The sequence below is a fragment of the Salmo salar genome, chromosome ssa09 (genome assembly GCF_905237065.1).
Source record: "Salmo salar chromosome ssa09, Ssal_v3.1, whole genome shotgun sequence".
In the NCBI taxonomy this organism is placed as follows: domain Eukaryota; kingdom Metazoa; phylum Chordata; class Actinopteri; order Salmoniformes; family Salmonidae; genus Salmo; species Salmo salar.
The window spans coordinates 2,183,144-2,206,341 of record NC_059450.1 but is presented as its reverse complement, the minus strand read 5'-3'; the positions used below and the strand labels follow the sequence as shown (position 1 = coordinate 2,206,341).

General features: G+C 42.7%; 1 protein-coding gene across 4 annotated transcripts in view; it reads left to right on the top strand.

The window, feature by feature from the left end:
- nid2a (nidogen 2a (osteonidogen)) overlaps positions 1-23,198 on the top strand; it is a 104,385-nt gene that overhangs the window by 4,853 nt on the left and 76,334 nt on the right. For all 4 annotated transcript variants that reach the window (XM_014210032.2, XM_014210031.2, XM_014210029.2 and 1 more), the window contains exons 3-4: positions 5,016-5,254; positions 8,362-9,038. In XM_014210032.2, the coding sequence (XP_014065507.2) occupies positions 5,016-5,254; positions 8,362-9,038 (916 nt within the window). The remainder of the gene's footprint in view (positions 1-5,015; positions 5,255-8,361; positions 9,039-23,198) is intronic.

Here is a 23,198-nt window from a genome sequence, read left to right as displayed (position 1 = left end):
GCCCACGCCTTCTCTCTCAGTGAGAGAGAACAGACAGCTGTGAAGGCACACTGGAAATATTGTCTTTTGTTATTTATTAGTTCTGGGGACGCCTCTGCTCTTGCCCTTAACAAGATTCCTCCTTGGAAACACCTCCCTTCTTGTTGAAGTCTATAAGTGCAAGGGAACATGAGTTCCACCCTCTCTTTCCCCCAGACACCAGATAAACCAAACAATCAAAACCGTACAGCTTGTTGATTAGAGGCCTCACTGTTCTGTTTCTGTTGGATCATGTTCAGGGGTATTGGTGCCAAAACCAGATTTTGTCCCCCTAAACCACAATCTGTCCCCACATTTTATTACATTGGTCTAAGAGAACATGAAAGCGGGCTGTAAAATTAGCAGACCTGTCTTGCAACCCTGTGTGTGTGTGTGTGTGTGTGTGTGTGTGTGTGTGTGTGTGTGTGTGTGTGTGTGTGTGTGTGTGTGTGTGTGTGTGTGTGTGTGTGTGTGTGTGTGTGTGTGTGTGTGTGTGTGTGTGTGTGTGTGTGTGTGTGTGTGTGTGTGTGCGCGCGTCTGTCCGTGTGTGTGAGTTCCCATATCATTGGAAATGCCTAATGGACTGGTTGGCAGCCTGCTCGTCTGCAGCTGCGGACGCTGCCTCAAAACCTGGCAACAAACAAACAACGGCATCTGTCTTGTGGCATTTTTGCCATTCCTCTCTCACACACACCCACCTCAAGAGGGTCTGGGAGACGTCTGGTGTGTCTGTGTCTCTGTGTGTTTGTGTGCTCCAATCCCAGACTGGCCCCTAGTCATCCCTGACTCACCCAACAGATTCTTGTGGTAGTCTCCAGTTCAAGTGTTGCTGTGACATGACCAAGAATACACTTCTTGAACATCTTTGATAGACAGTATTAATGAAGTTTGTGTGTGTGTTTTTGTGTGTGTTTGTGCGTGCGTGTGTTCCGTGCGCATGTGTGTGTAGGAGTTGGACTCTACAGTAAAAGCACACGCTCTTCCTCTGGCTTTTGGTTATTTACTATGTTTCCGCTTGACCGAACGTGGAGGGGAAGAAGAGAGTGTGCCAGCCAGTGTGTTTCACTTTGTTCGGAGGAGGGGAAGCGACATTTCAAGGGGAAAGGAAAAACCTCTGGATGATCCCTCTGTGTTTTCCTTTGGGATTGGAATGGCTTTATCTCTTGGAACAACACAGCTCTCCAGCCTACCACCTCTCCAGCTCATCCAAGCCTCTGCAACCACCCCCAGCTCCAGATGTCCATCTCCCCACCTCCCTACCTCCCCTGCTGGGGTTGGGGTTGGTGGTGGGTGTGTGGGGGGTGGAGATTGTTGGAGGTCTGTTGAAGTGTTAGCCCTTGAGCAAACATGCAGTGGTGGAAGTCTGCTCTAAACCTTGAGTATTTGGAGCAAATCTCAACAATGAGAGGGTCTGGGTGCTATCATCTCATCAGGCTTGGCACAGTGTCTCCATTACCAGTCCCCTACCTCCACATCAAATCCAACACCCCCTTCCCCAAAATGTATGCCTGCCACCCCCCCATCTAAGCTTGTCCCCGTCCTATAGCCACACGTGGGAAGAGTAATTTACAATAACATCTTTAAACAATCTTGTATATGGGCTTGTTTTCTAAAGCTTCTCCGAGGCAGTGTGGTCTTGTAATTAGGGAACTTTTCTGTGGCGGGGGGATAGTAGGTTGGGGGGGCTGTGGAATTAGTAAGCCTGAGGGTCTTTCTCTCTTGTCTGTCTCTTGTCTTTTCTGTCTCTCGCTATTCTCACTATTTCTCTGTCTTTCTCTCTCTCTTTCTCTCACATCTCTCTCTCTATTCTCTCTCCCTTTCTCTATTCTCGCTCCCTCTCTCTCTGAACCAGATGCATGATTGTCTCTGGGGTCTGGAATGGGGGAATGAGGGTGGAGGAGGGGGTTGTTTTTGATGTGACAGTGGTGATGAAGGTGATAGCTCTGCTCTGGGATAGCTTCTTGGATTACTAGAGCTGGGGGAGGGGGGGGGGGTTGAGGGATTTCATACAGGTCTAGGGAGAGATAAGAGAGGTTGGGGGGGTATCTCTGTCCTCAAAGTTGAAAATACCATGCTGGGTGAGATATGGGCCTCTATCACCATTTGCTCTCATACCCAAACTATATCAGTCTAGGTCTGTAAACTGTGTGTGGCCATCGAGAAGTCGTCTTCTCCTCTTCAACGGTTTAAGACGTAACCCCCACTCAGCCGCTCTCTTGAAGTTTTTGTGTTCCCACACTTCCCACACATTTAATTAAACGGCTCAGAAAACCACACTGCTTGTAATAATAACAAATTGCACGAGACAAGACATCAAGAGCGGGTCCCCTCACAAGCCCGCTACACATTTAATTATGGTCTTTTAAGCCTTTTAGTGGTGTGCTGGACCTCTTTAAAAAGGGTGTGAAAACCAGCTTGGAGGGGGAAGAGGACAGCCTTTAAAAAACTCCATAAAGGGCATGGGGGGAAATGTTTCCGGGGGGGGGGTGAGAACCCCCGGCATGTAAAAACGGTGACGCTCCTGTAAAAGTTGGAGGACAGGAATGATATTCGGTCAACATTTTGGAGTGGGGGGTAGGGGGGAGAGTGGTGTGAAGTTTAAACATGGGGAGTGAGTGTTAAAATGTTAGAGGATGACTGCCTGTTCCCTGGGCACTAATAGGCAGAGGATGAGAAATGGAATCCAGTGCACTGTACTATACTGTACTTGGAAAGAGCTGTTACAGAGTTTGATTGAAGCTCTGTTCACTTTCAGTTGGCTCTTTAAGAAGTGTGGCTTTTTGATTCTGGACTCTAAACACTTCTGTTATTAAACAGATAATGCTACCACTGTGCTTACCACAGTTTTTTGTTTACACTGTTAAATCCCTACTTGAGACTTACACACAATGTCAACTTTTGTGTGAATCATACATTGATGTCAATGGGAGTCCAAAATACACATTTTTATTCTGTTCCAATGTTTTCACTAAGCGCCAGCCGTTGGCTAAACAGCCAGCTACTTTTTCCATGAGAATGCCCCTGTCTGTCTGTGTGCGGGGTGCGCATCAACCACTTTGTGTACCGTTAGCATGATGCTAACGGTACACAAGGCTTTCGCAAAAACCTAAATTAAATGTTAACTACAAAGTAGCCTATGCTTACCTGGCAGAATGATATCATGATTATTTGCATCAATCCAGTGGGTGTTTGTTTTGCAAACTCTACCATCACGTGCGCTACAAAAACACAGCTAAACAACAGCCTCTTGGTAGGTTCACACTTGAATTAAAGGGTAACTACATAAAGAAAATAACCAAAATCATATTTTTCCCAGACCTCAATTTGGTTGTTTTGCTATTAAAAATGTGGTTTTGAGAGCGAAAACCTGAAAAAAAGTGAAACAATTTTAAACCTGGAAAAACTAAATGTAATTTGGAGAAAAAACGAAGTAGCCTAGTTGAGAACAAGTTCTCATTTACAATTGCGACCTGGCCAAGATAAAGCAAAGCAGTGCGACACAAACAACAACACAGAGTTACACATGGAATAAACAAGCGTACAATCAAATATAGGGCTCTACGAATCGCATCAGTAAGAGAGCCATTCATGTGGCTCCCTAATTTGTATTCTGGTAGGCTAGTATTTCTTTTTGGCCATTATCTGCAGATAAATTATGAAAACATTTGATGAAGATGGTGAATCCTCACTGCAGGAACAATAGGTAGTGGAGAGAGCTTTTTTCTGGTCCAAAATATGATAAAAGAAAGATTGAATTATTATAAAAGCCCATGATACTTATATGCTATGTTTTAAAGATATTGATATAGACCTACTAATTTAATGAAAGTGTGGACAATGGAGTAGTCAACTGCTGCTTTCTGTGTAGCAGAAACACCTGCTTCATCATATGTGTTGCTATCAGGTTTCAGGTAAGACCCAAGTGCAGACTGTGTTGAAGTAACTATGTTTATTGCAACAACAGCGGCAGGCAAATGACAGGTCAAGGCAGGCAGGGGTCGATAATCCAGAGTAGTGGGGTCAAGGTACAGGATGGCAAGCAGGCCCAGGGTTAGGTCAGGCAGAGGTTGGTAATCCAGAGTAGGGGCAAAGGCACAGGACGGCAGGCAGGCTCAGAGTCAAGACAGGCAAGGGTCAAAAACAAGAAGATGAGAAAAAGAGAGACTGGGGAAAAGCAGGAGCTGAGACAAAATGCTGGTTGACTTGAACAAACAAGACGAACTGGCAACAGACAAACCGAGAACACAGGTATAAGTACCCAGGGGATAATGGGGGAAATGGGCGACACCTAGAAGGGGGTGGTGACAAGCACAAGTGAAACAAATCAGTGACAGTTGCAGATAGCTGAGAAAAAGCCTAATAAAAGAAAGCTAAAAGTAAGCAATCATATCATGTGGAACACTGCCAGGGAAACTAAACTAAAACATGGATTGCTGTCAAACCTTGTCAATAGACTGCTTACAGGGTAAGGAAACCAATATGTCATTTTGTATCCCTTTAATGTTCTCTTAGAAAATAGTCCTGATCATATAGGCCTAGGCCTAGACGATATCCAAAACAATTAAACATACACTGAAGTCACATCTTTCTACTCAAGACCACAACTCATTTTACCAATCTGGGAGGTAAAATTGTTAAACTATTCAATAATTTAGCTTTGTATTTCAGATGGAATCAAGGCATTAGAATGTACCAGAGGTCACCAAAATAGAGCTCGTTCAGCAAAAAAATTACGTGGGGGGGCATGGCACCCCGGACACCCCGAGCTCGGAGAACTCTGTCTGGCTACATTTTCTATTTGGCTGGCTACTCCATGTACTTAGGAAAAACACTGCTGTTAGCTAGTCACTTGAAATAAAAGCATCTTCAAATTCCATGTACAGTACATGCCATGCAAAACATTTCCAATGAAACTGTAGAGGTAAAATGCAAGATTGCAAACTAAAAGGGCTTTGTGCGAACAGTGCACTTACTCCACCCTCTTATCTCCTCTGTAGTTGAACACGTTCCAGGCGGTGGTGGCCTACGATGAGAATGACTCCTATGCCCTCTTCCTCTACCCCGAGGACGGACTGCATTTCTTTGGGACGCGCCCTAAAGAGTCCTACAATGTGGAAATTGAGCTGCCGGCTAGAGTTGGCTTTAGCAGGGGAGAAGTGTCCTTTATATTTTCTCGGATGGAGGGAACCTACTATAGCGTCACCAGCAATGAGCAGAGTCTAAAGAACCTCTACCAGTAAGTACAGGACATCACTACTTCTTATGGCATAAGTCCCAAACATAGAGTTAGTTACAGTTGAAGTCGGAAGTTTACATACACTTAGGTTGGAGTCATTAAAACTAGTTTTTCAACCACTCCACAAATGTATTGTAAACAAACTATCGTTTTGGCAAGTCGGTTAGGACATCTACTTTGTGCATGACACAAGTAATTTTTCCAACAATTGTTTACAGACAGATTATTTCACTTATAATTTACTGTATCACAATTCCAGAGGGTCAGAAGTTTTCATACACTAAGTTGACTGTGCCTTTCACCAGCTTGGAAAATTCCATAAAATGACATCATGGCTTTAGAAGCTTCTGGTAGGCTAATTGACATAATTTGAGTCAATTGGAGGTGTACCTGTGGATGTATTTTAAGGCCTACCTTCAAACTCAGTGCCTCTTTGCTTGACATCATGGGAAAATTAAAAGAAATCAGCCAAGACCTCAGAAGAAATATTGCAGACCTCCAAGTCTGGTTCATCCTTGGGAGCAATTTCCAAATGCCTGAAGGTACCACATTCATCTGTACAAACAGTAGTACGCAAGTACAAACACCATGGAACCATGCAGCCGTCATACCGCTCAGGAAGGAGACGCGTTCTGTCTCCTAGAGATTAACGTATTTTTGTGCGAGAAGTGCAAATCAATCCCAGAACAACAGCAAAGCACCTTGTGAAGTTGCTGGAGGAAACAGGTACAAAAGTATCTATATCTGTCTCGTCCTGACCAGTAAAGGGGTTATTTGTTCTTGTAGTTTGGTCAGGACGTGGCAGGGGTATTTGTTTTATGTGGTTCAGGGTGTGTTTGTGTATGTGTTCATGTAGAGGGGGTATTTGGTTTATATGGTTCGGGGTGGTTATGTATGTAGAGGGGTATTTTATTTATTAGTCCAGGGTTTTGGTTATTGTTCTGTTAGTTTTTCTATGTTCTTTCTAGGTGTTTGTATTTCTATGTTTTGGTAATGGGGATTGGGGCCTTCAATTGGAGGCAGCTGTCTATCGTTGCCTCTGATTGAAGGTCCTATATTTAGGAGTGTTTTTGTCATGGGATTTTGTTGGAGATTGTTGCTGTGTATAGCTTTGTGCCTTACCGGCCTGTTCTTTGTCGTTGTGTTTGTTGGTATACGTTTTTGGTTTTTCCTTCTTTGTCTGTTAAAAAAAGAAGATGAGTGTACATTTTCCCGCTGCGTTTTGGTCTACACCCTACGACACCCGTGACAATATCCACAGTAAAACGAGTCCTATATCGACATCACCTGAAAGGCCGCTCAGCAAGGAAGAAGCCACTGCTCCAAAACCTCCATTAAAAAAATCCAGACTACGGTTTGCAACTGCACATGGGGACAAAGATCGTACTGCTTGGAGAAATGTCCTCTGGTCTGATGAAACAAAAATAGAACTGTTTGGCCATAATAACCATCGTTACGTTTGGATTAAAAAGGGGGAGGTTTGTAAGCCGAAGAATACCATCCCAACTGTGAAGCACAGGGGTGGCAGCATTATGTTGTGGGGTTGCTTTGTTGCAGGAGGGACTGGTGCACTTCACAAAATAGATGGTATCATGAGGGAGGAAAATAATGTGGATATATTGAAGCAACATCTCAAGACATCAGTTAGGAATTTAAAGCTTGGTTGCAAATGGGTCTTCCAAATGGACAGTGACCCCAAGCAAAGGTGTGGCAAAATGGCTTAAGGACAACAAAGTCATGGTATTGGAGTGGCCATCACAAAGCCCTGACTTCAATCCCATATTTGTGGGCAGAACTGAAAAAGCGTGTGAGCAAGGAGGCCTACAAACCTGACTCAGTTACACCAGCTCTGTCAGGAGGAATGGGCCAAAATTCACCCAACTTATTGTGGGAAGCTTGTGGAAAGCTACCCGAAACGTTTGACCCAAGTTAAACAATTTAAAGGCAATGCTACCAAATACTAATTGAGTGTATGTAAACCTCTGACCCACTGGGAATGTGGTGAAATAAATTAAAGCTGAAATTAATCTCTCTCTACTATTATTCTGACATTTCGCATTCTTAAAATAAAGTGGTGATGCTAACTTACCTAAGACAGGGAATATTTACTAGGATTAAATGTCAGGAATTGTGAAACTGAGTTTAAATGTATTTGGCAAAGGTGTATGTAAACTTCCGACTTCAACTGTATATTGAATAGCTTACCTGAGGTTATAAAGCTGGGATCTGTAATGAAAGGTTTTTAGTGTTCCAACTGTTTTGCCACTTATTTTACAGAGACCTTATGTAAGGACTTCGTAGCAAGATAGATAGTACATGCAAATCAAATCAAATGTATTTATATAGCCCTTCTTACATCAGCTGATATCTCAAAGTGCTGTACAGAAACGCAGCCTAAAACCCCAAACAGCAAGCAATGCAGGTGTAGAAGCATGGTGGCTAGGAAAATCTCCCTAGAAAGGCCAAAACCTAGGAAGAAACCTAGAGAGGAACCAGGCTATGAGGGGTGGCCAGTCCTCTTCTGGCTGTGCCGTGTGGAGATTATAACAGAACATGGCCAAGATGTTCAAATGTTCATAAATGACCAGCATGGTCAAATAATAATAATCACAGTTGTCGAGGGTGCAACAAGTCAGCACCTCAAGAGTAAATGTCAGTTGGCTTTTCATAGCCGATCATTGAGAGTGTCTCTACCGCTCCTGCTGTCTCTAGAGAGTTGAAAACAGCAGGTCTGGGACAGGTAGCACGTCCGGTGAACAGGTCAGGGTTCCATAGCCGCAGGCAGAACATTTGAAACTGGAGCAGCAGCACGGCCAGGTGGACTGGGGACAGCAAGGAGTCATCATGTCAGGTAGTCCTGAGGCATGGTTCTAGGGCTCAGGTCCTCCGAGAGAGAAAGAAAGAAAGAAAGAAAGAAAGAAAGAAAGCAATTAGAGAGAGCATACTTAAATTCACACAGGACACCGGATAAGACAGGAGAAGTACTCCAGATATAACAGACTGACCCTAGCCCCCCGACACAAACTACTGCAGCATAAATACTGGAGGCAGTTTCCTTCTCCTGAAATGCAGAAAGATGCTTCTTCTCCTTTTCTCCCTTTCCTCAGGTTTGGCAATACTGGCGTACCTGGTGTGTGGCTCTTCCACATCGGCAACCGCTACTCCTTCGAGAATGTTGTGCCCGCCGCTGTGGGTGGTGCTCTCGCCACGCCACCTCCTAGAGGCCAGGAGGGCGATGACAGCACCACTGCAGGGTACCCAGAAGTAGAGTACCATGAAACCTTCGAAGAAGAAGAACCCGACGAGGACTATCCACCCATCGCCGACCCCGACTTCCAATCCCCCACTATCCCAGAGTTCCTCCAGCCCTCACACTTGGACCATGGCGCCCTCCCGGGTCAAGCCCGCCTGCAGCCCTATGGAGGTGACCTTCCTTTAACCTCTGACCCCCAGTATCGTGAACATGACAACCATGGCAAGCCACCTCCAGCATCCGGTCCGTCGGGTCCAGGGGAGTACCTGGCCAAGTTCCCAGCCCTGGAGCCCGAGCCCTGGAACCAGCCCCATCAGCCCCCTCTGGAGGACGTGAAACAACAGCAGCAGCTCCAGCCCCAGGCCCAAGCCCCCCAGGTGGTCCCTCAACCGGAGCACACAGTCCTGGAGGTGTTCCCCAACAACAGGGGAGAGAGCAGCCCTCGTATGGAGAGCGATCCCCCGCTTGCCCCCCGTGGCGGACATTTTGTTAGCGAGGTGGAGGAGGAGGACGTGGACTTTGACACAGGAGGTGGGTTCAAGTCTGAAGTTCTCTCTTAAGCTAGCTAGTTCGGTCAGTGTTCTTCACTGTGGGGTCCTGAGAACCCACAGTGGATTTGCAGGCTTTTAGTCCAACCCAGTACTAGTAACATACCTGATGCAACTCATGACCTCCTCTTGTATACTCATGTATATCACCTTTCTCTTTTTTAGTTTTTGTCCGCCTTTCACTCTGTCCATCTGTAAACCAGCTTCGCATTCAAGGCTGGATAGGACCTGTTCTCATTCACCATAATGTCTTGGTTTCATTGTTTATATCTCTGCTACACTCTTGACCTGTAAGCTGGTCACTTCTGTTTATAATTGAAACAGCCTTTCCTCACTCTGACACCATCCAAGGGTCAGTATTTGTATTTATTAGCTTAATGTGCTTGGACCCCAGGAAGAGTAGTTGCTGCCTTGGGGATTGTGAAGAGACCTCCGGTGGCATGTCTTGTGGGCATGCATGGGTGTCCGAGCTGTGTGTTAGTAATTTAAATAGACATCTCGGTGCATTCAGCATGTCAACATTTCTTACAAAAACAATTAGTGATGAAGTCAATCTCTCCCCCACTTTGAACCATGAGAGATTTACAATATTAGCTCTCTGTGTACATTTAAGGGCCAGCCGTGCTGCCTTGTTCTGAGCAAGTTGTAATTTTCCGAGGTCCCTTTTTGTGGCACGTGACCAACAACAATAGTCCAGGTGCGACAAAGCTAAGGTCTGTAGGACCTGCCTTGTTGATAGTGTTGCTAAGAAGGAAAAGCAAAGCTTTATTATGGACAGACTTCTCCCCATCTTAGCTACTGTTGTATCAATATGTTTTGATCATGACAGTTTACAATCCAGAGTTACTTCCAGCAGTTTAGTCACCTCAATTTGTTCAATTTCCACATGATTCATTACAATATTTAGTTTAGTGAATGATTCGTCCCAAAAAGAATGCTTTTAGTTTTTGAAATATTTAGGACTAACTTATTCCTTGCCACCCATTCTGAAATGAACTGCAGCTCTTTATTAAGTGTTGCAGTGATTTCACTCGCTGTAGTAGCTGACATGTATAGTGTTACGTTATCTGCGTACATAGACACTCTGGCTTTAGTCAAAGCCAGTAGCATGTCATTAATAAAGATTGAAAAAAGTAAGGGGCCTAGACAGATGCCCTGGGGAATTCCTGATTCTATCTGGAGAGAGTTCCATTAAAGAACACCCTCTGTGTTCTGTTAGACAGGTAGCTCTTTATCCACAATATAGCAGGGAGTGTAAAGCCATAAGTTTTTCCAGCAGCAGACTTTGATCGATAATGTCAAAAGCTGCACTGAAGTCTAACAAAACAGTTCCGACAATCTTTTTATCATAAATTTCTGTCAAGTGCCGTGCTTGTTGAATGTCCTTCCATTTGAAAGTCTGTTGTCAATTTGTTTACAGTAAAATCGCATTTTATCTGGTCAAACACAATTTTTGGATGAAAAAATTATTTGAAAATGTCAGTGAAGACACTGGTCCGTGCATGCTTTGAGTACACGTCCTGGTAATCCAGCTGGCGCTGCGGCTTAGTGAACATTGACCTCTTGGGGATCAAGGGTAACCTAATCCCACTGACGGGATTGCTAGCATGGCAGGAAATTCAAAACATCAAAAATCTAATAATTTCAATTTCTCAAACAATCAACTATTTTACACCATTTAAAAGATAAACATCTCCTTAATCGAACCACATTGTCCGATTTTCAAAGAGGCTTTACGGCGAAAGCATAAAGTTAGATTATGTTAGGAGAGTACATAGCCAAAAAAGTACACACATCCATTTTCAATTCAAGGACAGGCGTCACCAAAAGCAGAAAACCAGCTAAAATTATGCACTAACCTTTGACAATCTTCATCAGATGACACTCCTAGGACATTATGTTAGACAATACATGCATTTCTGTTCTATCAAGTTCATATTTATATCCAAAAACAGCATTTTACATCGGCGCGTGTCGTTGAGAAAATGTGTCTCCCCAAAACTGCCAGTGAATTTACAAAAAATACTCATTATAAAACGTGGTTAAAGTATTAAACTGTTATTCAAAGAATAACGGTTGCATTCTCCTGAATGCAACCGCATTGACAGATTTCAAAATAACTTTACTGGGAAAGCATACTTTGCAATAATCTGAGTACTCTGGTCAGAAAAATACACTAGGCTATACAGATAGCCACCATGTTGGAATCATCTAAAACCATAAATAACATTAGCAATATTCCCTTACCTTTAATAATCTTCATCAGAAGGCACTTCCAGGAATCTCAGGTCCACAACACATTTTTTTTTTCTTCGATGATGTTCATAATTTATGTCCAAATAACTCCATGCTGTTCCGTGTTGTTAGCGCGTTCGGTAGGCTACTCAAAATGTAGGGCGCGGGAGGGAAAAGTCACGACGAAAAGTAAAAAAAAAAATCTATTTACGTTCGTTCAAACATGTCAAACGTTGTTTAGCATCAATCTTTTGGTCCATTTTTAACGAGAAACACAAACAATATTTCAACCCGACCTCTCCTGTGTCTTAACCTCTCTAGGGCCGGCGGGACGAATTCGTCCCACCTACGTAACAGCCAGTTGAATCCTGTGGCGTGATTTTCAAAACCTTTGAAATGCTATTACTTCAATTTCTCAAACATATGACTATTTTACAGCTATTTAAAGACAAGACTCTCGTTAATCTAACCACACTGTCCGATTTCAAAAAGGCTTTACAACGAAAGCAAAACATTAGATTATGTCAGCAGAGTACCAAGCCAGAAATAATCAGACACCCATTTTTCAAGCTAGCATATAATGTCACCAAAACCCAGAAGACAGCTAAATGCAGCACTAACCTTTGATGATCTTCATCAGATGACAACCCTAGGACATTATGTTATACAATACATGCATGTTTTGTTCAATCAAGTTCATATTTATATCAAAAACCAGCTTTTTACATTAGCATGTGACGTTCAGAACTAGCAAATTCCCCGCAAACTTCCGGCGAATTCACTAACAATTTACTAAATTACTCACGATAAACGTTCACAAAAAGCATAACAATTATTTTAAGAATTATAGATACAGAATTCCTCTATGCACTCGATATGTCAGATTTTAAAATAGCTTTTTGGTGAAAGCACATTTTGCAATATTCTAAGTACATAGCCCAGCCATCACGGGCTAGCTATTTAGACACCCAGCAAGTTTAGCACTCACCAATATCAGATTTACTATTACAAAAGTTTGATTACCTTTTGTTGTCTTCGTCAGAACGCACTCCCAGGACTGCTACTTCAATAACAAATGTTGGTTTGGTCCAAAATAATCCATCGTTATATCCGAATAGCGGCGTTTTGTTCGTGCGTTCCAGAAACTATCCGAAATGGTAAATCAGGGTCGTGCGCATGGCGCAATTCGTGACAAAAAAAATCTAAATATTCCATTACCGTACTTCGAAGCATGTCAACCGCTGTTTAAAATAAATTTTTATGCCATTTTTCTCGTAAAAAAGCAATAATATTCCGACCGGGAATGTCCATTTAGCTAAACAGAGGAAAGAAAACAAAGCTTTCGGTCGACGCGGGCACGAGCCTGAGTCTCACAGTACTGTAACCAGCCACTACCCAAACGCGCTACTTTGTTTCAGCCAGAGCCTGCAAAGCCACGATTCAGCATTTTGCCGCCTTCTGAGAGCCTATGGCAGCCGTGGGAAGTGTCACGGTACAGCTAAGATCCTCACTCTTCAATAAACAGAGACAAGAAGAACGACACCTTGTCAGACAGGCCACTTCCTGCATGAAATCTTCTCAGGTTTTTGCCTGCCATATGAGTTCTGTTATACTCACAGACACCATTCAAACAGTTTTAGAAACTTTAGGGTGTTTTCTATCCAAAGCCAATAATTATATGCATATTCTAGTTACTGGGCAGGAGTGGTAACCAGATTAAATCGGGTACGTTTTTTATCCAGCCGTGTCAATACTGCCCCCTAGCCCTAACAGGTTAAAACACGTTTTGAAAAAGGTCCCGCCTCACATGAACGCACATGTGCGCGCAATAATGAAGTGACGACATCCCAGGGACGTCAACTTCCCTTCCTTCTCATTCGGTCTCTGTTCATCAGAGACGCTTCAAACAACTTTATAAAGATCGTTGACATCTAGTGGAAGCCATAGGAAGTGCAAAATGAATCCTTTGTCACTGTGTGTTTTATTGGCAATGACTTGAAAATAGTACAGCCACAGAATTTCCATTTCCTGCTTGTATTTTTTCTCAGGTTTTTGCCTGCCATATGAGTTCTGTTATACTTAGAGACACCATTCAAACAGTTTTAGAAACTTCAGAGTGTTTTCTATCCAAATCTACTAATAATATGCATATTCTATTTTCTGGGCCGGAGTAGTAACCTGTTTAAATTGGGTACGTTTTTTATCCGGCCGTGAAAATACTGCCCCCTAGCCCCAACAGGTTTAAAGGTCTTGCTCACATCGGCTACCGAGAGCGTTATCACACAGTCGTCCAGAACAGCTGGTGCTCTCGTGCATGCTTCAGTGTTGCTTGCCTCAAAGCGAGCATAAAAGGCATTTAGCTCGTCTGGTAGGCTCGCGTCTGGGTTTCCCTTTGTAGTCCGTAATAGTTTTCAAGCCCTGCCACATCCGACGAGCATCAGAGCCGGTCTAGTAGGATTCAATCTTAATCCTGTATTGACGCTTTGCTTGTTTGATGGTTCGTCTGGGGGCATAGCGGGATTTCTTATAAGCGTGTGGATTAGTGTCCCGCTCCTTGAAAGCGGCAGCTCTAGCCTTTAGCTCAATGCGGATGTTGCCTGTAATCCATGGATTTTGGTTGGGATATGTACGTGGGGGCAATGTCGTCGATGCACTTATTGATGAAGGCGATAACTGAGGTGGTTGGATGAATCCCAGAACATATTCCAGTCTGTGCTAGCAAAACAGCCCAATTGCATAGCATCCGCATCACCTGACCACTTCTGTATTGAGCGAGTCACTGGTACTTCCTGCTTTAGGTTTTTCTTGTAAGCAGGAATCAAGAGGATAGAATTATGGTCAGATTTGCCAAATGGAGAGCGGGGTAGAGCTTTGTATGCAGAGCATTTTCTTGTTTGCTTATGGCCTTATAGAGTTGGTTGAGTGCGGTCTTAGTGCCAGCATTGGTCTGTGGTGGTAAATAGACGGCTATGAATAATATAGATGAGAACTTGGTAGATGGTATGGTCTACAGCTTATCATGAGGTACTCTACCTCAGGTGAGCAATACCTCGAGACTTCTTTGATGTTAGACATCGCGCACCAGCTGTTATAGACATCGCGCACCAGCTGTTATTGACAAAAAGACACACACCCCCACCCTCTCGTCTTACCAGACGTAGCTTCTTCTCTGTTCTGCTGGTGCATGGAAAATCCCGCCAGCTCTATATTATCCGTGTCGTTCAAATGAAATCAAATTTATTTGTCACATACACATGGTTAGCAGGTGTTAATGCAAGTGTAGCGAAATGCTTGTGCTTCTAGTTCTGACCATGCGGTAATATCTAACAAGTAATCTACCAATTCCACAACAACTACCTTGTACACACAAGTGTAAAGGAATGAATACGAATATGTACATAAAAATATATAAATGAGTGATGGCCGAACGGCATAGGCAAGATGTAATAGATGGTATGGAGTACAGTATATACATATGAGATGAGTATTGTAGGGTATGAAAACATATAAAGCAGCATTGTTTAAGGTGGCTGGTGATACATTACATCAGGATGGCAAGATGCAGTAGATGGTATAGAGTACAGTATATACATATGAGGTGAGTAATGTAGGTTATGAAAACGTTATATAAAGTGGCATTGTTTAAAGTGGCTAGTAATACATCTAATTGCATCAAGATGACAAGATGCAGTAGATGGTATGGCATACAGTATATACAAATGAGATGAATAATGTAGGTTATGTAAACATTATCTAATATAAAGTGGCAATTGATAAATTGATTTCATCAATTTTCCCATTATCAAAGTGGCTTGTTGAGTCAGTATGTTGGCAGCAGCCACTCAATGTTAGTGATGGCTGTTTAACAGTCCGATGGCCTTAAGATAGAAGCTGTTCAGCCACGACTCGGTGAAACATAACATATTACAGTTTTCAATGTCCCGTTGGTAGGATAATTGTAATCGGTCATCAATTTTTTTCCAATGATTGCATGTTAGTAAGTACAACGGATGGGAGTTTACTCGCTTGCCTACAGATTCTCAGAAGGCAGCCCGATCTGCGCCCTCTTTTCCTCCGTCTTTTCTTCACGCAAATTACGGGGATTTGGGCCTGTTCCCGGGGAAGCAGTATATCCTTCTCGTCGGACTCGTTAAATGCTCTACAACAAAGCTTTCTTAGTCTCCAACAAGCTTTCCCTGCCCTAAACAACTCTAAAACAAAGGTCATGTCGTTTAGTCAGAATGTTATGTGCGAGCTGGGGGGTGATGACGTGGTTGGCATAGCTTGTCTCATGAATTAAATGACAAAAATGGAGGATTAGCTGATAACTACAAAACAAATTCTGGATAATATAGAGAATCTGGAACTATTTATTGATCAGCATTTTGATATGCTCGAAAAGAAACAGATACATCGAAGCGAACAAGGGAAGACCTTTCCTCGAGTTCTGTGAGCGAAACGGGATGAAAGCTGCTGTCTAAAATTCCAAATTTAACATTGGAGGGGGAAGTTTTTATAACTGTCTCCAGAAGATAGAGCATTGCTTACAAGCATGAGCGAGCGGTTAAAAAAAACTGGGTCTATTGCCTGGGCTACTGGGGGAGGTTCAGGCCTTAAAAGATATTGAAAACTACCGTGGACTCCCCAAAAGACACTACAGAGAGGCTACGGTATAATAATAAAACAATGAAAGCCGAATTACTTGATCTAAAGTGCAGAAGTATGAGAAATAATATTATAATGGGAATAAAGGATGATGAAAACAAAAAATATCAGTCAACGGAGAACAAAGTCAAGGTGTTCATGAAACGCAATCTCGAGATGACGGACGAACAGGTGGAAACAATTGATTTTCAAAGAGCTCACCATTTTGGTGGCAGAGCAGAGCCTTCCCCCATCCGATCGTAGCTATGCTGACCCGCTACAAAATGAAGATTGCCTTGTTACAACAGGGTGGAGAATTGAAGAACACCCCATTCTCTATTTAATGAACAATTTCCTCATGAAATAGTGGCGAGACGACGTGCCCTGTACCCCACTTTCAAAAGGCTCCAAGCAGAGAAGCAGAATGTTTGTCTAGTGGTCGATAAATTATATGTAAATAATCAAATGTTCAAGGACTCGAAGATTACAACGTGACTGTGAGTGTAGCTACCTCCTGTTGAAGTAGTCCCCGATACATATTTGCACCCCATTACACAGTACAAATATGGATTCATTGTTTTTTTTTCTCCAAAAACTTTTTTACATGAACAACTTTTTTACATTTATTATTATTCATGCATTATGGAACCGTGGACTTAAAATAAGGTTGGATTTATGGTAATGCAGAATGGGTATGATGAACTTATCCTTTTTCTATTTAGGCAATATGTTACTTTGGACTGTATGGACGTAATATCAGGTTTTGATTTAGGGTAAGGCTGACCTTTTTTTTTTCTTTATGATTTTTTTATGTATTTAATTTGAAGATTGTACATTAGAAATACCAAGGTAGTTTTTTTGGTTTAATATATGTCCTAATTGTAGAGGTCGGGTATATTATGACTTAAAAGCTGTTATATAGTGCGGCCCTTGTTCGCCGATGTGAATCGGGAATGATTAGCTTTTAAGATAAAACTTAATAAATATCTTCCGATACACACCGGCAAATGGATGGATTAGGTATTGTCAACAGGGTTGTTGTCTCTAGTGTGTGTGTGTGGGCTGGTTAACACTAGGATAAAGTGATTCAAGTTAACGGTTGAACTAATACAATAATTGGCATATGGAAGCACTTCTCTAAGCGAGGGAAAGGTGTATTATATATTTCAATATAAGCTATTTATATTCTTACATCTAGACGTTCCGCTAGCGGAACACCGCTCCAATATCCAATGATAGGGCGTGGCGCGAAATACAAACTCCTCGAAAATCCGAAAACTTCCATTTTTCAAACATATGACTATTTTACACCATTTTAAAGACGACTCTCCTTTATCTAACCACACTGTCCGATTTCAAAAAGACTTTACAACGAAAGCAAAACATTAGATTATGTCAGGAGAGTACCCAGCCAGAAATAATCAGACACCCCTTTTTCAAGCTAGCATTAAATGTCACAAAAACCAAAACCACAGCTAAATGTAGCACTAACCTTTGATCTTCATCAGATGACACTCCTAGGACATTATGTTATACAATACATACATGTTTTGTTCAATCAAGTTCATATTTATATCAAAAACCAGCTTTTCACATTAGCATGTGACGTTCAGAACTAGCATTCCCACCGAACACTTCCGGTGAATTTACTAAATTACTCATGATAAACGTTCACAAAAAACATAACAATTATTAAAAGAATTATAGATACAGAACTCCTTTATGCAATCGCGGTGTCCGATTTTAAAATAGCTTTTCGGTGAAAGCACATTTTGCAATATTCTGAGTAGATAGCCCGGCCATCACAGGCTAGCTATTTTGACACCCACCAAGTTTGGTACTCACCAAACTCAGATTTACTATAAGAAAAATTGGATTACCTTTGCTGTTCTTCGTCAGAATGCACTCCCAGGACTTCTACTTCAACAACAAATGTTGGTTTGGTTCCAAATAATCCATAGTTATATCCAAATAGCGGCATTTTGTTCGTGCGTTCAAGACACTATCCGAAGTGTAAATAAGGGTCACGAGCATGGCGCAATTCGTGACAAAAGATTTCTAAATATTCCATTACCGTACTTCGAAGCATGTCAACCGCTGTTTAAAATCAATTTTTATGCCATTTTTCTCGTAAAAAAGCGATAATATTCTGACCGGGAATCTGCGTTTAGGTAAACAGACGAAAGAAAACAAAGCATTCTGTCGACACGGGCACGAGCCTGAGTCTCACAGTACTGTAACCAGCCACTACCCAAACGCGCTACTTTTTTTCAGCCAGAGCCTGCAAAGCCACGATTCAGCTTTTTGCCACCTTCTGAGAGCCCATGGGAGCTGTAGGAAGTGTCACGTAACAGCAGAGATCCTCTGTAATGGATAGAGATAATCAAGAAGGGCAAGAAATTGTCAGACAGGCCACTTCCTGCATGGAATCTTCTCAGGTTTTGGCCTGCCAAATGAGTTCTGTTATACTCACAGACACCATTCAAACAGTTTTAGAAACTTTGGAGTGTTTTCTATCCAAAGCTAATAATTATATGCATATTCTAGTTTCTGGGCAGGAGTAATAATCAGATTAAATCGGGTACGTTTTTTATCCGGCTGTGAAAATACTGCCCCCTAGACATAACAGGTTAAGTTAATACTTTGTAGCGGCACCTTTTGCTGCAATTACAGCTGTAAGTCGCTTGGGGTATGTCTCTATCAGTTTTGCACATCGAGAGACTGACATTTTTGCCCATTCCTCCTTGCAAAACAGCTCGAGCTCAGTGAGGTTGGATGGAGAGCGTTTGTGAACAGCAGTTTTCAGTTCTTTCCACAGATTCTCGATTGGATTCAGGTCTGGACTTTGACTTGGCCATTCTAACACCTGGATGTTTATTTGTGAACCATTCCATTGTAGATTTTGCTTTATGTTTTGGATCATTGTATTGTTGGAAGACAAATCTCCGTCCCAGTCTCAGGTCTTTTGCAGACTCCATCAGGTTTTCTTCCAGAATGGTCCTGTAGTTGGCTCCATCCATCTTCCCATCAATTTTAACCATCTTCCCTGCCCCTGCTGAAGAAAAGCAGGCCCAAACCATGATGCTGCCACCACCATGTTTGACAGTGGGGATGGTGTGTTCAGGGTGATGAGCTGTGTTGCTTTTACGCCAAACATAATGTTTTGCATTGTTGCAAAAAGTTTGATTTTGGTTTCATCTGACCAGAGCACCTTCTTCCACATGTTTGGTGTGTCTCCCAGGTGGCTAGTGGCAAACTTTAAACGACACTTTTTATGGATATCTTTAAGAAATGGCTTTCTTCTTGCCACTCTTCCATAAAGGCCAGATTTGTGCAGTATACGACTGATTGTTGTCCTATGGACAGAGTCTCCCACCTCAGCTGTAGATCTCTGCAGTTCATCCAGAGTGATCATGGGCCTCTTGGCTGCATCTCTGATCAGTCTTCTCCTTGTATGAGCTGAAAGTTTAGAGGGACGGCCGGGTCTTCGTAGATTTGCAGTGGTCTGATACTCCTTCCATTTCAATATTATCGCTTGCACAGTGCTCCTTGGGATGTTTAAAGCTTGAGAAATCTTTTTGTATCCAAATCCGGCTTTAAACTTCTCCACAACAGCATCTCGGACCTGCCTGGTGTGTTCCTTGTTCTTCATGATGCTCTCTGCGCTTTAAACGGACCTCTGAGACTATCACAGAGCAGGTGCATTTATACGGAGACTTGATTACACACAGGTGGATTCTATTTATCATCATTAGTCATTTAGGTCAACATTGGATCATTCAGAGATCCTCACTGAACTTCTGGAGAGAGTTTGCTGCACTGAAAGTAAAGGGGCTGAATAATTTTACACGCCCAATTTTTCATTTTTTATTTGTTAAAAAAGTTTGAAATATCCAATAAATTTCGTTCCACTTCATGATTGTGTCCCACTTGTTGTTGATTCTTCACAAAAAATTACAGTTTTATATCTTTATGTTTGAAGCCTGAAATGTGACATAAGGTCAAAGTTCAAGGGGGCCGAATACTTTCGTAAGGCACAAAATATGTAAAAAAAAAAACTAAGTGGAGGGGTTAAAGAAGAAGAATGCCCCTCTCCCCACAGGTGTGATTACTACCTATGAGGGTTTAGAGTTTGAGGTAGTCACCTCATACAAGTACTTGGGATTATGGCTAGACGGTATACTGTCGTTCTCTCAGTACATCGCCTGCAGCTTTGATAAGGTTAAATCTAGACTTGGTTTCCTCTATTGTATTCACTCCTCTTTCACCCCAGCTGCCAAACTAACCCTGATTCAGATGACCATCTTACCCATGCTAGATTATTATAGAGACATAATTTATAAAACGGCAGGTAAGTGTGCTCTCGAGCGACTAGATGTACTTTACCATTCGGCCATCAGATTTGCCACCAATGCTTCTTATGACACATCATTGCACTCTATACTCCTCTGTAAACTGGTCATCTCTGTATACCCGTCGCAAGAGCCACTGGCGACGCTTATTCATAAAACCCTCTTAGGCCTCACTCCCCCGTATCTGAGATACCTACTGCAGCCCCCATCCTCCACATACAACACCCGTTCTGCCAGTCACATTCTGTTAAAGGTCCCCAAAGCACACACATCCCTGGGTCACTCCTCTTTTCAGTTCGCTGCGACTGGAACGAGCTGCAACAAACACTCAAACTGGTCAGTTTTATCTCCATCTCTTCATTCAAAGACTCAATCATGGACACTCTTACTGACAGTTGTGGCTGTTTTGTGTGATGTATTGTTGTCTCTACCTTGTTGCCCTTTGTGCTGTTGTCTGTAAAAGATGTGACCAATACATGTTGATTATTTAATTCCTGTGCTGTTTGTAATTACCCTGGTAGGCTGACTGATAACCTGAACCAGGTTGCAGGCACTGGTTACAGTGAAGCTTTTTCTTGAGTGTGCAGCTTGATGAAAGCCAGTCAATATTTAAATCACCCTGAAAATATACTTTTCTGTTTATCACATACATTATCAAGCATTTCACACATATTATCCAGATACTGACTGTTAGCACTTGCTGGTCGATAGCAGCTTCCCACAAGAAGGGGCTTTTGGTGAAGCAGATGAACCTGTAGCCATATTACTTCAACAGTATTTAACATGAGATCCTCTCTGAGCTTTACAGGAATGTGGTTCTGAATATAAACAGCAACACCTCCACCTTTGGCATTTCTGTATTTTCTGTAAATGTTATAACCATGTATTGCTACCATTGTATCATCCAAGGTATTATCTAAGTGAGTTTCAGAGATCTGATACTAGCAAGTTTTTGATTTCATGAACCTTGTTTCTTATGCTACATATGTACATGTGGGATATTTTTAGCTCTTTTTTTGGATGCTTGATTGTTTTTTATTGCTTTATTGGGAAGCTTAGCAGAAGTATAAATGCACATATTACACAGTGGACTTCCTGCTAGGGCACACCGTCTCTAAGGGAATAGTATAACTCTGGAAAAATAGGCACATGATTACTGCATACAATAGCTGTAGGATCAACAGAGGCATTCCGGGCAGTTAGAGGGACATGCATTAGGTTACTCACATTGTGTCTGCCAACGCCCCTGGGAAAACATGCATTTGCTGCAGCATAATAACAACTCAGCGACACAATGGTAGGGATTAACTGAGCTGGGCTTGGCGCATTGATAAGTCATTGTCTCAACGCAGCCTTAAAATGCGTGGACAGAGTCCAGGAGCCAAGGTGATTTGGATGGACTCCATTATTTCTGTAGAGCATCTTCTGTCTCCAGAAGATGTCAAAGTTATCTATAAAAGTGACTCCAACAGAGCTACAGTAATCCTTTAGCCAAGTGTGTAATGCCAGTAGCCTGCTGAATCTTTCACACCTGTGGCTCAACAATGGTACCGGACCTGAAATAAATTGGCCGCTTTTGGAATCAATCAGTGCTAGAATCAGGAATTTTAAATACATTTTCAGAAGTTCCGAGCTAGCCCTCCTAATGCCGTTTGACCCCACATGGATTTCGACGGCATCAGCTCCTGGCAGCTGTTATAGAATGGTCGGAAGCAGCCTTGTGATTTCCTGTACTCGTGCTCCAGGATAAGAGTTTTTCCCCGGGAACCAAGGTGTTTCTTACCATAGAACTGCCGATGAAGACAGCTGGTGCAATGGCTGAGGAGTTCCGGCCGTTCTTTCGCCTCGAGTCGTTTAGCAAACCCCTCGAGGACCGAAGTGCGGTGAGCCCGATGGACCCGAGCCAGCTGTAGTATCTGAACCCGAGGTAGAAGCCACCGTAGAAGGAACAGAGGACAAATGCGCCAGAACCGCTGGATCCAGGGCGGCGAAGCTGTTTCTGGTCTGGGCTTAACATCTCCAAGAAGGCCCCCGTTGCCAGAGGAAGCTGTTTCCACGGCGAGTGACATATCTCCATGGCTGGTTGGTAGGATCTTGTAGAACAAGAACATCCACCAAGTCATCCAGGAGCATCCCACCAACTCCATTCTCCAGGGAAGGGGGAGAGCCCGGAGGATCCTTGGAGGGATCCCTGCAGAGAACAAGCCTGTCAGCTGTGGAGAGCCGACACGGCGGCGACACTTCCACCAGGCCAGAGCGGCGTCCGGCTACTGGGGTGGAGAAGAAAGAAAAAGTAGGCGGGTGTGGATTCCCTAGTAGTTTATGTAGGTTCACTACCTGTTTGCTAACAGTAGACACTTCACCCCTGTAGTCCTCAGCAAGTAAACAGGTCCTACATTGAAAGTCTTGGCGGTCCACATTGTCCCAGAATTAAGCAAAATAAACACAGCTCTTGCAGCATTGAAAAAGTTTGTTAGCGTCCTCTATTTGAGGTTCCCAGTCTTCCTTTGTGAGATGGGGCAGGAGTGTTTATGAGTGAGTGTTGTGTGTGTACAAGTGTTCGTGTTCATCTGTATGAGTGTGTGTGCCTGCATGTGTTTATGTGTACCTTAGCCACAGACATGTAGCAAAAAGATCAAAATGCATATTCCCATGGAACTGATGGAGATCAAATGATTGGCATGCAAGGTGAATATTCACCGGTAAAACATGAAGAATTATCATTCACGATTGACTATTTTGAAGTTGGGTATGCCTAACTTAGTGTTTGAGGTTATTAAAAATATAACATTTTCTTGAGATAATATGAGATAATAGGCAGACGTTGCAATTGGAGGATGCATTTCATGTATAGGCCTATTGTACAATGATATTTAATAGGGTACATCTGTCGGTACGAACTTTGAGAAATG